This window comes from Puntigrus tetrazona, chromosome 5, assembly GCF_018831695.1.
Source record: "Puntigrus tetrazona isolate hp1 chromosome 5, ASM1883169v1, whole genome shotgun sequence".
NCBI lineage: Eukaryota > Metazoa > Chordata > Actinopteri > Cypriniformes > Cyprinidae > Puntigrus > Puntigrus tetrazona.
This window is the reverse complement of record NC_056703.1, coordinates 11,330,747-11,348,188: the sequence shown is the minus strand read 5'-3', so window position 1 is coordinate 11,348,188 and position 17,442 is coordinate 11,330,747. Positions and strand designations below refer to the sequence as shown.

Below are 17,442 nucleotides of genomic sequence, written 5' to 3'. Positions count from 1 at the left end.
ACACAAATTCTTTAAATATTCAATTACAAATAGTGTCATGCGTGTATTGACAGGAATAGGAAAAATGTAGTTTGACTACACAAAACGTCACGCTTGTAAAGGTCAAATCCTCTCTACTTCTGACTCCATCTTCCCTTTATTGCGATTCTCACTGTAGACTAGATACAAAGACAGTTGTGATTAAGTTATTTCCGTCATTTAATTTACTATTTGACACTGACAGAACTGACAGCTGCACTGTTCCGCACTGTTAGACTTACGGGTTTTTTTTCCCCCTTTTTTTTTCTCTCAGGCATTTTGTGAGACTGACGGAATTGATTTGTGAGTGTTTGTTTGTTACAGGACAGCAGGAGGCAGTGCTGAGTTAGAGCAGGGAACACGAGCGGTTTCTATTCGTCTCCGTAATGCGTGTGAGGACGTTATATTTAATTTTTTTCTATAATTGTCATCACATTTGAACCATTTAGTTGATATTTTCTGTTGTTCCAGTGATAGGAGCGTGATACGTGTTTTCTGGAGGTTGTAATATGTTCAGCTTGTGATGTCTGTTGAGGTTATCAGCGACTTCCACTGTAGTTATTGTTCTGAATAACTAAAACATAATTACTTAACTCCTGCATACTACACAGAGTGATCTAATATGAATGTATTAGCTAAAATTCATCCATAAAAGAATATAATGTTCCTTGTTTTTGACGTATTATGTTCTTTCCTATATCCAATATTTATTTCTTAGAAAATGTAAATATTAATTACATTTTATACATTATATGTTAGATGGGTTTTTAGGGTATTTTTGATATATTTTTCTAATATTTTAATGTAAAAGTTGAAAGAACATGTTTTCTTTTTGAAAATCTAGTTTTTGTTGACTTGTTTATAACCATCATTATCATATTACTTCCATGAAAATACAGCAGATGAATCGAAGATGTGTCAAAAAATTAAAACGTAAGCAATCGGCATTTAAATTTAAATTTGAACCTTTTTACTTTTTTGATGATAAACAAGTATTTTTTGTAAGTGTTATATTGTTACAATAACAATGTTAAATGCTTCTTTGCATTTTTTTTTTTAATATTTCACTATTCTTTATTTTATTATATTTAGATATAGAGAAATGCAGAGAAGTCTTTAGCCTGATTGATGATCTGCCAAACTGAGATTTAAAAAAAAAAAAAACACGAGAAAGGCTAATCATAAATGATTTTTCATCTTTGTATATGCTTATTTGATGTGGTTATTGTCAGATCAAATCAACATATTTGTCAATTTACCGTACACAAGTTGAATAAGTGAAGATTGTGGGTGCTTGCTCGACAACAGTTGGTTTTAAGATCTTTTTGTTTTTGCTTACAACACAAACACATGCCAAACACGTTCTCACACACTCAAGTCTATTATTAGCGTGCTGAGGGTGAGCCCTGATCCTGGGATGGTGGTATTTTTGTGACTCATTCTCTCTGTACATTGAAGCTGATTCCTAATTTATCCCCTCAGACTCTCCCCCAAACCAGCATCCTGTTCCCTCTGTGACCCTTCCTCTTCCTCCCTTCTCTCTTCCTTTCTCCTTTGAGTTGTTCTGTCAGTCATTGGGGAGAGACGCTGATGCCATTTGACAGGGAACAGAATGTGTTCAGGACTTTATGTATTGTTTGTTTTTTTTATTTATTTTTTATTTTTTATTTTTTTTAGTAGACACGTTGGACAAGCCACTTTTATGAGCTGGCTGTGCTAAATCATGAAATCACGTTGTGCCATGGTACAATTTGCTAGAGGGCTTTTACACGTCTCATATAGTGCTGTATGACTAAACAAAACAGAGCGGTCGTATATTAGCTCTAAATGTTCTCACGCACAGACATTTCATTGTCCATCAGAGAAAAACACAGCTTGGGGTTTTGAGTGTTTTTTTCCGGACGTAAATATCCTGTATATTCCCAGACCCTCTCTTCATTTCTTGCGGTCTCTGTTATCTGTATTTATTTTTGAGATTTCATTGGATTACGAATGTCTCGTAATCATTACTTTAATAATTTATTTCGAAATTATTTTTAGCTCTTAGACTGCAGTCGTTTGGTTATTTTTATGTTGACTTTTTGTTATGTGAAAGTGTAAACATATATTATGGATTTCTGATAAATGTAGAAATTAGGATAACACTGTACAACTTTTCCCTCAGTAAATTACTAATTTCTTGCTTATTAAAAGTTAGTAAGGAGGTTGTTAAATTTAGATATTGAATAGGATTAGGGATGTAGAATAAGGTCATGTAGAATAAGGCATTAATATGTGCTTACTAATAAATGGCTAATCAAGTAATATGCATGCTAATAAGCAACTAGTTAAGGGCCCCTGAAATAAAGGATTACTGAAATAAGTTATTTGATTGTTCATATGTGAGAGTCACAATTTTTAGGTAGTGTATGCCAAAAAAAGTTTTCATGTACATGTTATGTACAACAGATTAAAAGCCATTGCTCATTCCTTTGAGCCAGGATGCTGTCACATTCAATAAACTCCACTGGCTCATCAAATTGAGCTGACATTTCCCAGTTATGCTGCATATGTAATGTCCATTTTATGAGTGTTTAGCACAGGGATTTTAATGGCCTGAGAAACTGCTCTTTCTCAGCTCAATGTAATGTGTACGTGTCATTTTGCAGTCCTCAAATGTAGTGTTTTTAGAAGTTTTTAAAACAAAACCGATCAACACAACGAGACTGAGGTCAGTGTTACAGGCTCTATGTGCAGTCCAGCAAGTTATACCATAAGCCTTGACATGTGGAAAAAATGAAATCATAATGTGTCAGTGTATCATATAAACAAAAAAAAATTAGAGCAGGCGAACAAAACCCATAGAGCCATGTGATAGTGATGACTGAGCTCGTTCTAGAGGCCACGTTCACACCGCAGCAGAACCACGGTCGTCAGTCCTGTATTTGAGTCCTTAAAATGGTTACGTTCACACACAGTTCGGTTATTTACGGTTGTAACCACCACACTCTGAACTCGTGTACATTTTCAGGACTCAACCACGTTCTCAGAGCACGAGCTGTGTGAGCTGAACAGGACTGGACGACTTGTGCGTGAGGGAGCCGCTCTGGGAGTTTTCGGTAACCTGCAGTAAAGGAGAAATAAGTTGCGTGTTTTATCCCGTCAATTTTTTTTGTTCTGTGCACGCAAACGCTCCGCCCCAATGAAGATTTGAAGAAAGAACTCACGCCTAAATTGGACTGTCAGAAACCGATAAGACTTTGAGTTTTATGGACGTCGCCATATTTGATATTACTTCGATCACTGTCGCAGTTTGGCTGACATTTCGGGACTATAAAACAATGCAAGCTTATGTTTCTCTATGGCTCCGAAACCTACAGATGTCCGAGTTCCACTCTCTATGCAACTGATACTCGACTGCCACTGGCTCATTTGCGTTCGAGGGGAGGGGCTTACCGACAGACCAGTTTTAAGGAGTAACGCAATATTGTAATTCATTACTTTTAAAAATTTTCTTCTATGGCTAAAATCCTTTATTGCAATCTCTAGTCACATTTTAAGAACTCTACATGTCAATTAACACGTTACTAAAATGCTTAAATGTTCTTGTTACACAAGTTTACCCCATAATAAAACCATGGTAACAAATCACAAAAATATTTAGGAATAATGCGTTTTCTGTCTCAGTTGATGGAACAGTCAGGTGTTGACACACTTTTCATCACCAACATAGAGTAAAAAAAAAGACATTTTTGAAATGGTTTTGTGGATACAGAAAGAGAGAAAGAGAATGCCTGGAAGAAGGGAGAAGAAAAATTAGGGGAGAGGATTTTGTTGTGCTGTGTAGTTTTTTATTTTTATTTGTACACGTGTAAAACCTATGAAAGCGTATTTTTGCCATGGAATATAAAGAGTAAAAGGTTATTGTGACTTTCTCTTAGAATTCTGACTGTTTTTCTTGCAATTGTGAATTTACAGTATTTCGCAACTCTGAATTGCAAGACGCAAACTTCCAATTTCAATAACAGATGTCTGAATTGTGAGATTAAAAAGGTCACTATTACTGTTTTTATGTGGTGGAAACAAGCTCCCATAGTAACCGAAAGACATGAATGTTGGATTTTTTTGTTGATGACTGGCATTAGCTTCCATCCATATCCAACCCTCATCCACTGGAAAGCAATTTCAATCCAGGTTCCAACTTAATTTTTTGCATAGAAGACCCAATTTTTTTATTGTACGTTTTTATAAAGTAATGACTCATTCAGTTTTAGAATTTTGTCAGTTTATGTGCTATGATTGACTATATGTTTGTTGGATAGAAAACTAGGTTTTGACTGAATTTCTTAATTTGGAATCGAGTTTGCTGTTTTTTTTTTTTTTTTTTCTTTCTGTTGACAGAGTTAGTATATGTAGAAAAAGATACTCAGCATTTTAAAATGAAGAGTTTGTATTTATTTAACAAAATATGGTTTTGGCCAGAAAATGTACTATTTGGCTAATTGTGTGATGTTGTTGTGTTGCTGTTCATTTTAAGTATTGGTAAACGCTTGTTAGCAACTGTAAAAGTAACTTTCCCTACAATAGTAACAACCATATTCTGTTTCTGTGTGAACATGGCCACTGTCCAGAATAACAGACTAAAACCTGAGACCAGAATAACCATGTAAACCAACAGTAATCAGACAAGACCACACTGAAACACAAACTGAACCCACATAATAAAACTGATCAAAGTAAATTGAGTTTCTTTGTGATGTACTCGTCTGCTGTGATCAACAAAAAACTGAGAACCGCCTTAAATGAACATACAGCGAGGACAACCTAGCAAAAGAAATTAGCTTGGCCATAAGAAACTAATAAAAGTTTATACAAACAAAACAAATAGTACTGCATCAATTGAATTATTTTTAAAAAATTCTTAAAGTTAATTAAAATAGCTTCTGAAAACGATTTGCCAAACAAAAAGAAATGCAGAATAGTCCATCAGATTCTTCTCTGTATAACATTTGTGAACAATGGTCACATTAAAAATAAAATTTTGTGCATTTTACTCAGTTTGCCCAAAGTCGTTTACAGCTCTTGTTCTGAAGTAATCATTGCTAACATGTGGCTAACAGCATGTCGGCTAAACTCTGTTTAGTGTTCATTAAGAATTTCTCATGTTCCTTACTTTGTCTTAGATTTGTGTGACTGAATAATAAAGATTTGTCAACTCTATCTCTCTCTCTCCTTTAACTGATGGCAGAAGGAAGTGATGTCAGTTACATGAGTTATACATTTGCTGTTAAATGTGGCAATTTTAAGTAGCTACAGCTGTACACCGTGCCCCCTTCAGTCGCCAATCGCGTTAAGTTATAGCTCAGCATGTCCATACCAAACGAATCAACTCAGCTGGAGTTTACTGTCAGCAGCAGCATTCCACGGTCCTTTTCCAATCAGTCGCTGCCTAGTTTTTCTTCAAACCGGAGGATGAATCTGAGCCAGCAGATTATAGGAGACACACTAGCTCTAAACATGCAACCCCACCAAAAACCCTTTGTTGCAACATTGTTTTCCGTTGATCAAAGTTTTATTAAAAAATTTTTACAGGCAATGGTTCTGACAGCCACCATGAAACTCAAAAGCAATCAGAAAAACAGTATGTTCTGTCCCTCCAGTTGTTTGGATGAAAATCGGACGCACCGATTTGTAAACAAACGCACGCTTCTGGGTAATGTCATCCGTAATTGGACAAATTTTGGTTATGGTTATCTTATCCCCGCTCATTTGAGACATCATTATCTGCCCTGTTGTGAAATTGTTGGAACACATCTGCCCGTGACCCCTGTGGGGGTCACTCGTTGGGTCGTCGCCGCGGTAACTACAGAGAGGAGCGAACGGGGAGCCTCTGACGTCTCTCAATTTCCTGTGTTTTAAGAAGCTTATCTGGTTTCACACTCTATGTTTGATAGAGGGCACGATTCATACAGAAAGGCAGGTTCAGGCAGGTTCAGGCAGAACCCAAAAAAAGTCTTGTGAGACCAGCAGCACTTATTTAGAAGGAATGCAGGAAATTTACATTAGGATGAAAAGATAGATGCACAAACATTGGCATGAAAATTCGCTGAGAGAGATGATAAAATGTCACTGCAGCACATATAAATACAATACACTACTGTAGTACATCTGTCTTTAATTTGTCAGGTCATTAAGTATGTGTGTGTAATGCTGGATCCTTCCTCCTGGCTTTCTCTCTCTCACTCACTTTGGTGAGATGCATTTCTGGTCAGATGCGTTTAAAATGAACGAAGGCATTTACTAAAAGGAAAAGTACTCTCTCTCTCCCTCCCTCTCTCTCTCTCTCTCTCTCTCTCTCTCTCTCTCTCTCTCTCTCTCCACCCTCCTTTTCCCAGTGGACAAATGTGGACGTAAAAATATTGTAGCAAATCCTACATCTGGTTGGCTGTTTACTCCCTCATATACTTACACATGCAGAGAATTGTCTCCACTTCCAAAATGGAAAAGTCTGCTGGGGGTTAAGCAAGCTTTCTTTGGCTCGGTTTTCAGCGTGAAACGTGCGCCAGGGGTTTAGTGACACCTCGAAGAGACCGAAGACTTTTTCACAGGAAACTGAAAGGTATGCTGAGCTACGAAGTGTTGTGGTCTTGTTTTAAAAAAAAACATAATCATGATGAGATTTATTAAGTTAACGTCTTAAGGTGCCTGTATGAAATTAAAAGCAAAGCTGTGTAATGTTTAAGGAGATATGTTAGTAATGGGGTGCATTAGCTAAGTGTTCAAACTTTTATTGTAATACATTTTTTTTCAGTAATAAAACCTAAAAACTATCAAAAAGAATGTTGGTGCAGTGTAAAGCATTGTTCTTGCTGTCTATACTTTACTGTCTATTACTGTATTAGAAATTAGAAAGCCAGATTGTATCTCATTTTACTTACATAAGCACTTCCGGACAGTTAGCTGACTGTAGATAGAATTATGAATTTAAATGTTTTGTTTTTTTTCAAGAGAGCAGGATAACTTTGATTAATTTTAAACTTTGCTGTCTCACCAAAAGCATTAGGACATGCAATATGAATCAAATGGGAAGGAAATAGTTTAGATAGTTTCAGTGGTTATATGTCTCTGAAAAATACTTACTTTCTCATTAGATAACTACAAGCTTTTCCAATGACTTAAACAGAACAGTTTGTTAACTTGACAGGCGTACCATTCTGATTAAGAATGTGCAACATTTGAAATATGACTGAGATCATTTTCAACAGCTGTGAACATTATTTATGGCTCAGAGTTAATCTTAATAAATGAATTACCATGACAGTTACAATTGATGAGAAGCTTTTCCACATTGCAGACACAGGCAGAGTAAGCAGATTCCTAATATATTCAACATAGTAACACTTCTTCACTTTTTCAATTCTTACTATTAACTAACATTTTTTCCTCAAACACTTAATTTGCTAATTATTAAAAGTTAGTAAAAAGTTAATTGGGGCAGGATTAAGGAGTTTAAAATATGGTCATACAAAACAAGGCATTAATATGTTCTTTTTAAAGTGCTAATAAACATCCATTATGCTAGTAATATGCATATGCTACTTAAAAGTGATAATTAATTAATTCTCGAAACGTTACATGATTCCTAAAAACTGCGGTTTGCCAGTTATTTTGTTTTTACATTTTATAAATAATAATTACCATTAACTTTAACTACAAATTGCTAAATATGTTGCCATTTGCTAGAGGATTCGGCTTAGTCTGATCGTGATATTTGTTTCAGGACCTTTGTGTTTGTGTTGCTCAATTATGCATACATTACCTAAGCTCATTGCAAAAATATGAAAAGTATGCTTGGCCTGCTACTTTGTGTTATATACAGTACACTATTGGGGAGCAGGACTGAATCCCCCAAACACCACAACTGATTTCCCTTTCAATCCAATATCTTCGTGTGCCCCCCGCCTATGCTAACAGTAACCAGATGTATTGTGCGCAGCCTGCAGAGAGCTATAAAACACATCTGCGCTGGACCTAAACTCAGAAGAGCTATGGTTACACGCACACACACATGCTTTCTCACGTTTCTCTCTCACAGATTTCTCTTTCTCACACTGACAAGACGTAGAGGAGAGGATGCTGCAACAGCAGTCCCAGTGGACTGTCGACGGTCAGCATGCTGTGAGATTTTGTTCTCTGTTTTATGGCTCGTAATAGACAGACAATAAGGCTGTCCACAACCGTGGGACGGGTTCCTTTAATAAGATCCAAAGTGTCCGTGGAGGGTTTGAACATGTTTTGCATAGTCACGCAGACCTCTTCAGCTCACTCAAGTTTTTTTCCTCACTTTTATTTTGTCAATTTTTATTTTTTCTGGCAACCTGTGAAATTTAGCCTGTGATTTATAGCCATTTTATTATTTTTTTCTCCACTTAACTTTCAGGAGTTTCACAATCTTGTATTATCCTACTTGAGGGGATCGAGAAGTTTTAAGTGAAGGTTAAAGATAAATGGAGCATGATGGATGATTTTGCATTTTAGCCCAATGCTACAATAACATGTTTCTTCATTCCTGCTTCACACGAGAATTTGCCCTATCAACCGCATAAAACACTTTGTGCTTTTTTTTTCTCATTTCAGAACTTTCTCATTCCTGAACCATCCTGCATAATCAACGCCATGGAAACAGAATCCACCTTTAACTTGACTGCACCCACTGTGTCTTCGTTGCACCAAAACACGACGAACTCTTGCGACTACATATCCACCTCAGCCTCGCAGTACCAGAAGAAAGTGATCCCAACTTTGTACAGCCTAATTTTCCTGCTAGGTTTTCTTGGTAACATGCTGGTGGTGTGCGTGCTAAATCACAGTTCAGGCCGAAGGACGGTAGCCAACACGTATCTGATGAATCTAGCCATGTCGGACTTGCTGTTCCTGAGCTCTTTGCCATTCTGGGCTGTTTACTATTCGCTGGATTACAACTGGGTTTTTGGAAAGGTCATGTGCAAGCTGTGTGGAGGTCTGGTAACTATAAACGTCTACGCTAGTATATTTTTCATCACGTGTATGAGCGTGGATCGATATCATGCCATCGTCCACCCATTGCACTCTCAGAGCAGCCGGAGCATAAATCAGGCCAGATGTGTCAGCGGCATCATTTGGGTCGTGGCGGCTTTGACGACATTGCCGACAGTTGTGTTTCGTGACATACACACTTTCCCCAGTAACAACATTACGGCATGTGTCATTAATTTCCCCAGCGCCAACTGGCAAACCTGGTTAACTCTTGGGAAGAACACTCTGGGATTCTTCTTGCCATTTGTTGTCATTGCAACCTGCTACGGCCGAATCGCCGTAAACCTTCTGGCCACCCCGAACTACCTGGAGCCGGACTCCACCCGACTGGTCCACGTGTTGCGTATGGTGGTAGCTGTGGTGCTGGCGTTTTTCTTTTGCTGGTTTCCGTTTCACGTTCTGGCGTTCCTCGGGGCTCTGGGGGAGCTGGTTGTGGAGTGGGATTGCTGGGTGCTTCAAGCGATCCATAAACTGCTCCCGTTCTTCCTGTGCCTCGGCTTTTCCAACTCTGCCATAAACCCCTTCCTGTACTGTTTTGTGGGAAATCACTTCCGAGAGAAGCTGTGGCAGTTTTACGGGGACATGCTGACGCAGAAAAGGGATTCCATCAGCACGAGACTATCTTCCTTCTCCAGGAAACTGAGTGACCTCAAAGAAACCGTGCCTATGGAGATTCTTGAGCAGCAGAACAGCCCTTAGTGGAATCTGATCAATCTACACCTTTACATACTATTATTATAATGCAGAAGACCATGCCAAGTGCTTTTCCATGGACTGCTATCTGTTTGAGATGATCAGTTATGATTGTTGTTGGTTGCTATAATTGGGGTTGTGTCACTGTGCCTTGCTTCTAATTACGCAATGATTGTGAATAGCGCCAGCATCTATAAACAACATTTGGTTACATAACAATGTGTAGAAATATAGTCCACATATTATTCTTTGATCAGACTTTATACAGGATGAGGAATTTGCTGATTTTCTGCACAAATCATAGATAAGAAATAAATAAGATAAAACGTCTTAATATTTGGATTATTGGTAATATCAGAGTAAATAACACTCAAATGTTAGTGTTAATCATGTCTTTCATATGCCTGAAAGCTGCCAGACAGACTAAAACTATAAACTGTAATATACAAAGTCACAAAGCTGTAATATACAATGTAACATGAGCTGTTAAAAATCATTGTAAATTGAATTATAGTTCTATGATAAAGGAGCATCATCAATAAATGATGTTTGCAAGTATACAACTTTACTGTTTTCAATCTATCTGACAATGTCTGTCTATCTATCTGTCTGTCTGTAATCAAAAACTGCCATCTGAAACTATGAACTTCTGACTGCAAAAGGTGTACTTTTAAAATGGAAATATCCGTTAGAATGTCTAGTTAACATTCATTATTTTATGTTAACTCATTATTTTCATAAATCTGTTACTTTGTGCATTAATGTACTCTAGAGTACTTTATTCTCAGTCTGCATTTGCAGACATCTAACTAATAGTTAATAATTACTATAAAAAAAACTTTAGTTCACAGCATATGATGGCCCATCAGTTGGACGACATCATTTGTCCTAATTTTCATTTCACATTAACATTCTGCATGCTCCAAGCTCTTAATGTTCCTGTAAACAACAACATCATCATGTCAGCTGTTATTGGAATTTGCATCTTTCTTTGTTGAGGGCTGCTGTCTTGATAGTCTGCATTACAGACCGTGAGCTAGCATACACTACAGATGTAGATCAACACACCTTTCAAGTCATGTAAGGTCATCTCAAACTCTTTTAAACACCATCTGCAGTTATGTACTTAAACAGCAATAGCCCTTCTTCAGTTCTTCCAGAAATCTGGAAGAACCTGCTTAGCATCTGTCTCTAAAACGTCTGAGAGGTTTAGCAGTAGTTGTAGTTGTACAAGTGTAGTACATATTTTTCATGTTTGTCCATTATTCCCTGTAGGCATAGTTGCTGCAAACAGTCTCGGTAATGTTTTTTCTCACGTTTGCATTTCAAGAATCCTGTTGTTGTCTTCAATCAAATGCTTGTCATTTGCTCCAATGATGCAAGTTCTCATCTAAGCCTCCAGTCTTAAGAAATTATCAGACATCAGTGTTCTCTTCTGTCAATACTTATTACAATTCTTTTTTTTTTTTGGTTTTTTTACAGAAACAAGAACCAGTTTTTGGACCTTTTCAGTTGATGAAGCATTCAGGGGGAGGATGTTTTTGAACTATGAAAAATCTTGATAAAGCAGCCAGGGTGGTTGTTGCATAATGGTTAAGAATCTAACCATTATATAGGGACCATATATGTATATATGTATATCTTTTGATGAGAAATCAAGAGAAGTTTGTACCATTTTACTCCATATCATCATATAACTCCAATACATACAGTATCATTATTGGAAAGTATGTGGCATCTCCTCTTTGCTGCCATCTTGTTACCTCTAGCAAGACCTTAAGAACCTTAAGAACTTAAGAACCTTTGTGAATCACACTTATTATTAAGTCCAAGTATTTTTGACACACTTAAGGCTAAAATCTCAGCATCTCAGCATACCGGAGGTCTGTTGATGCAAAGGTTTCAGGTTTTTCTAAGATCAAAGTTCCATCAGCTCGATCTCATGAAAGTGTGCATAAATAGCATGGCAAATAAAAACTAAAACTCTTGTATTGATATGGCATTGTGTTTGCTGAAAATTATTAGCAAATTTATTCCTGCAGGTATTCTGTTCCAGCCAATTCATATAGCATACTGTAGTGTACATCTGCGCACATAGATGAACCTTGTTCCTATGACAGTCTGTAAAACCTAAATGATCAGAGGGTCTTTGGTGTCTCACTTTGTCTCACTTTGCCATTGTTTCAACAGCAGAACAGAACACAGTGTTCCTGCACACTCATACTGTCAGCTGCACTGCAGACAAAGACCTCGCATACACACAAATATGAACACAGTCATTACTATCTTACATCAAGGAAACAAATTGAAAGTTGATTGAAGGCGAGCTATGTTTAGTTGTGTCTGTCTTTTGTTGGGGTGGAGGGAGGTGTAGGTGGTGTCTGTGTGTTCATATGTAGTGGTTGCAGTCTGGCTAGTTTTAAATCACTCTCACAGACTATACTGCACTGATTTCCACACGCAGGTAAGAACCTCTTGCTTTATAGTACACACTCTAGCAAAAAAATGCACTGGCCGTTTTGTAAATGTCCTCCTCACAGACATTTCTGAAACATGTCTTAAACTTGTCAAATCGATTGCGTTTGTGATGTCTGATTTAACTCTTAAGGTCTGGGTTTAACTCATCTGTATTTGTTCATGTTTGGATTACGTAGCAGGGGTTCTTCCTCTAACTGTGATCAATGACAATTTAACAAAACAAGCAATGAAGATGATTTCACTATTCTGGGAAGTGAGGAGGACATCCTGCCATTATGTTAGAAACGATACGTGTGTGATGTTGTGCTTTTTGATCCTGGAATGTTTAAGGAGGACATGGCTTTCATGAGTATACTAGCTAAAACAAAAAAGAAAATATCCTCACTAATATAGTCTGAATCTGAAATTTTACTTGTGTACTTTTGCACACAAGTTTTCATCAATAATGTACCTGAGACAATTAATTATTTATCATCACAGCTGTTTTTGATGCATGCAAACAATGCCAAGGTGAGAGACATTCATCATGGTATCACAAAAACTGGTCTGATATGATTTCAGTCAGGCTAAAGCGTTTCTATGACATTGTAGTTTGAATGAAACTCTTACAATGCATGCAAGAAGATTATTCAAGGATATGTAAACAGAACAGATCATCTTAGATTGCTGGCACTAAAAGCCAGACACCAGTGAAGGAAATGTGGGAATATACAGCTCCATATCACTGTGATATCATATAATTAGCTCTCTGAAGCATGTGCATGAGAAAACAGAAGCGTTCCACAAGCACTCAAGATCATACAGTTTTCTCATCACTCTTGTGTTTGTGTTGCTGTTTTGTGACCTGTTCTTCCTCTTTGCCATTGTCCTGAAAGTCTCCAGCTCATTTTATTTTTAACTATTTACGCCTTTACCACTTAAGTGCTACAGGACTAATGCATCCCAACACAATGCAATCACTATGTCTAGTACAATTCCAAACAGTACATGAAAAAGAGAATGCCGAAAAAAAAAAATCACAGCATATTTTAATGTCAGCACTGGAGTTTCTGTTCTAGATTGCTTGCTAGATAACACACATGCTGAGAAAAAAATGTGGCTGTGCTGCATTTTTATTTTTTATTTTCTACAGTATGTGCAGGTATCATCTACTACATTTAAGTAGTAGTTTGTGTCTGTCTGAACCTGCTCTAAGATTATATCAAATCTGCAACAATGTTGAACAACTGGCTCAGATAAAATGAATGTCAAAAATATATTGTACACATAAAAAAATTAAATAAAAATAAAAAATCTAATTGGATTATAACAATTAATATTAAAATGATTACTTGGAAATGTAAATTGATATTTCATTTATTTGACACTACAGGAAAAGATGGCAACTGACAATTTTTCCGTTGGTTTTTGGCCACCACTGTATGTCTGACTTCAACTTTCATTTATTTCTAATATAGACCTGACAGAAGAAGAGGATCTTGCCATGTCCAGTGGTATAAACACGCACACACACATAAAATATACATTTGTATACAAAATACAATCTAACCAGTGGTTTTCTGTGATAGCTGTTAACAGAGAAGCCGTATTCCAGGCGACAAAGGTTCGAAAGCATTTGAAACAAGATGGAAGCTGGATTAACAAATCTCAAGATGTTCACGACACAGAATCAGACGTAAAAGCATGGTAAATGCAGCTTTCCACTGTCATCTACTGGCTGAGAGTGGTAGTATCAACCAGCCATGGCCTTTCTCATGTTCACATGAACTCTCAATTAATTTCACTTTTTACTCTATAACAGTAAACCAATAAAGTTAAAACCTACAAATGTGTCATCACCTGAGAGCAGTTTGGCCTCTTCCTCCACCGTGCTATGTTCAGAGAGTGCTGCCGCCTCCTCCAGCTTGGACTCATCTACACCTCCTCAAAGCTCTAATGTCATGTCAGCCTTAAAGAAGTTTGAGTGAGAGCTTTACTTATTTTCCTTGTGTGTGATTCCAGTATTCACTGTTTCTGCATTCAGTATGCTTCCATTTAATAACTTCAGCCATCTATTCTCCCTTAGGCGACTGAACTCAACAGAAAACAAACCAGTCAAGAGTGGGTCCAGTGTGGCTAAAAGGTTTGGTACATTTCTTTGAATTGAATAAAGCCTTTTATCCTTTCATTTCCTCATGCACATCAGAACAGCTGAAGCAGAAATTTCTTAAAATTCTGAACTGCAATATCTATGTTTAATATTTCATTAAGGACAATCAGATGATTTATTCTGAATGTGTTCCAGTGCACATCCTGTCCTCGAGGACTCAAGGGGAGCACATGTACAGAAAGCAGTGAAGACATCCATGGTCAAAGCCACAGAGCAACCACTGCAGACACCAGCAGATACTTCTGTAAAGGACGTATTGGAAAAACCAAACACCATACCTGCAGAGGAAGCATTGAAGACACATGCAGATGCTCCTAAAACAGACAAAGTGAAGAAACCTACAGAGGAGCCATTGAAGATGCATGCAGACACTCTTAAATTGGATGTAGTGGAGAAACCTATAGTTAAACCTGTAGAGGTGCCACTGAAGACACATGCAGATGCTCCTAAAACAGACAAAGTGGAGAAACCTACAGAGGAGCCATTGAAGATGCATGCGGACACTCCTAAATTGGATGTAGTGGAGAAACCTATAGTTAAACCTGTAGAGGTACCACTGAAGACACATGCAGACATTCCTAAAACAGACATAGTGGAGAAACCTGTAGAGGGACCACTGAAGATGCATGCAGATGCTCCTAAATCAAACATAGTGGAGAAACCTGTTGAAGAACCATTGAAGAGGCATGCTTACACTCCTAAAATGTATGTAGTGGATAAAGTTAAACCTGTAGAGGAACCTTTGAAGACACCTACATATGTTCCTGTAAAGAACATAGTGGAGAGCCCTGCAGAGGAATCAGTGAAAACACACTCAGAGACTCCTGTAGAGGGAACAAGGAAGACACCTGTAGATGGAGCTTCGACAGATCAGAACCCAGCAAAGCCTTCAGGTACACTGACAGAGAATAAAGAAAATGATACAGTTGAACACGTGTCAATGGCACATGCACCAGCTACAGAGTCATCAACTAGATCAACTACAGAACTGATCGAAGAACCCCGTGTGACAGCCCTGGAGGAGAACCACAGACTGAACAGTCAAGCTGAATTGAAGTAAGTTGCTTATAAGATACATTTGCTTTAATTAATTTTTGTAGCAATCTAACATGAAAATATGTAATTTAAAGACCCAGAAAATATTAACACTATTATAAATGTTAATATTATAAGGATAGTTATTAACTAAATTGAGTTATGCAAACACACAGAAACTTAAATGTGACCTGTCTGTTTAATAAAACCATTTATATTTGTAAAACATTTAGCAAAGTTTACTGGTATTAGTAATTTAAGAAAATCATTTGTGTGTGTCTCTCTTTGCAGAGTCAAAGGTAAAACCATGTGTTCCTTCTGCAAGCTGCCCATAGATGGAAATGTGAAAATCTCCATCAACATTCCTGCCATTTGCTGCCATCCGGATTGTTTTAAGGTTTACTTTTTAAATCTTTTCCTCCTCTGTACTCAGGCTCACAAGTCAGTGTTTCACACTTCAACCTTCATCTGAGCATTATCTTATATTTCTGCCTGGTATCAAGGGTTTTGGTGATCCGATCACAGGTGTTTACAAGGTCAAAAACCAATTTAATGGGAGCATTGAAACCTACAGAAGCCCATGACATTTGTTATATAATGTTTTCCTTTTTTGTTTTTTTTATACTTGCAATGAAAGTTGTGTCATCATTTACTTGCCCTCAAGCGGTTTCTTCAGCTGAGCACAAAAGACATTTTGAAGAATGCTGGCAACCAAACAGCTGTTGGCAGCCCACTGTTTCCATAGTGTGGAAAAAAATAGTATGGAATTCAATGGCTATGTTTGGATACCAACATTCTGCAAAATATCATCATACTCAAAAATCAATAGAATAATAACAATAAATCTGGCTTTTTTAGTGGTATTAAAATTAATTGTGATTAATCACATTAAACATGAAAAAGTTTTTATTTATTTTATTTATAATATATGTGTGTGTGTACTGTGTATATTATCTATATATAAATAAATACACATTCATATAGTATTTTGAGAAATTTACTTGTATATATAATTAATATTATATATACATATTTTTCTTTAATGTACTTATTAATGTGTGCATTCATACATATATACATAATAAATATACACAGTACACACACTATTTTTTTAATGAATGTACACATGCTAATATGCTTTAACAAAAATAAATCAAATGAGTCAATGCTGGTTTTATCCTCTTTTATTTCAGAGACAGGGTCTGTTGTAACCTCAATATTTTACTTGTGTATCTGACCTTTTCAGTAGTCTAGAAGAAAATATCAAGAGACGCATGTTTATAGCAGTTGGGGAAAAAATGCCTATGAAAGCAATGTCCAAAATGAACTTTACGACTGACCTCCCGACTCTGTTTTATGTTCTTGAAACGTTTTCTTTGAGAATTAGGATGTGCTGCAGTGTGATGAGTAAAGCTGTGTCTCTGTGTGTGTTTTAGTGTAATGGTTGCAGCAGTCCTCTGGGTGATCTCTCTTCATCTATGTACCACTGTGCTGGGAAAATCCTCTGCGAGAAATGCTTTGATCAAATCTTCCAGCTCTGATGACTCATCCTACAGCAGCTACTCCACTATAACTTACCACCATGACACCCAAGCACATCTACGAGCAAGTTTGCTGTGATTCAGCGCTAATTAAAAAAAATAGTCTTTATCAGTAGAGGAACTGCTGTCGTAGGTTCATTTTTTCAGAAAATGGTCATGCTGTGTGCGCATGTCTTCCTATAAACTGACAAAATTCCCCATTGGGTTTAATAAAGTATTTCTCTCTTTCTGATCAATGCATTCCTTGTGTTCTTCCAACAATTATTTCAAATAAAAATTTTCACAATGAAAATTTTCTGATAACTTACTCCTAATCATCAAAGATGTTCATGTTTTCAGGCAAAAAGAAGTAAAAGTTTTTGAGGAAAACATTCCAGGATTTTTCTCCATATAGTGGACTTTAATGGGGACCAACAGGTTGAAGGTTTTCAGAGTTGCTTCAAAGTGCTCTACACGATCCCAGCTGAGGAATGA

The 17,442-nt window shown here is 37.0% G+C and overlaps 2 protein-coding genes across 4 annotated transcripts; both read left to right on the top strand.

Moving 5' to 3' along the window:
* Nucleotides 1-3,092: 3,092 nt before the first annotated feature.
* Nucleotides 3,093-10,323, top strand: agtr2 (angiotensin II receptor, type 2). 3 transcript variants are annotated; one of them, XM_043238871.1, is made up of 4 exons: nucleotides 3,093-3,473; nucleotides 6,393-6,616; nucleotides 8,093-8,175; nucleotides 8,635-10,323. In XM_043238871.1, the coding sequence occupies exons 3-4, from the start codon at nucleotides 8,131-8,133 to the stop codon at nucleotides 9,769-9,771; spliced, it is 1,182 nt and encodes a 393-aa protein (XP_043094806.1). In that variant the 5' UTR covers nucleotides 3,093-3,473; nucleotides 6,393-6,616; nucleotides 8,093-8,130; the 3' UTR covers nucleotides 9,772-10,323. The 3 variants fall into 3 exon arrangements, with proteins under 3 accessions (XP_043094806.1, XP_043094808.1, XP_043094807.1); XM_043238873.1 differs by having other exon boundaries at nucleotides 3,176-3,473; nucleotides 8,093-8,164; XM_043238872.1 differs by lacking the exon at nucleotides 8,093-8,175 and having other exon boundaries at nucleotides 3,191-3,473.
* A 1,764-nt stretch (nucleotides 10,324-12,087) lies between these two features.
* Nucleotides 12,088-17,200, top strand: si:dkey-125i10.3 (zonadhesin). Its single transcript, XM_043238869.1, has 8 exons — nucleotides 12,088-12,229; nucleotides 13,701-13,736; nucleotides 13,812-13,929; nucleotides 14,045-14,206; nucleotides 14,309-14,365; nucleotides 14,528-15,448; nucleotides 15,719-15,824; nucleotides 16,864-17,200. Exons 2-8 carry the CDS (start codon nucleotides 13,727-13,729, stop codon nucleotides 16,966-16,968), a joined length of 1,479 nt encoding a protein of 492 aa, XP_043094804.1. The 5' UTR covers nucleotides 12,088-12,229; nucleotides 13,701-13,726; the 3' UTR covers nucleotides 16,969-17,200.
* Nucleotides 17,201-17,442: the final 242 nt, after the last annotated feature.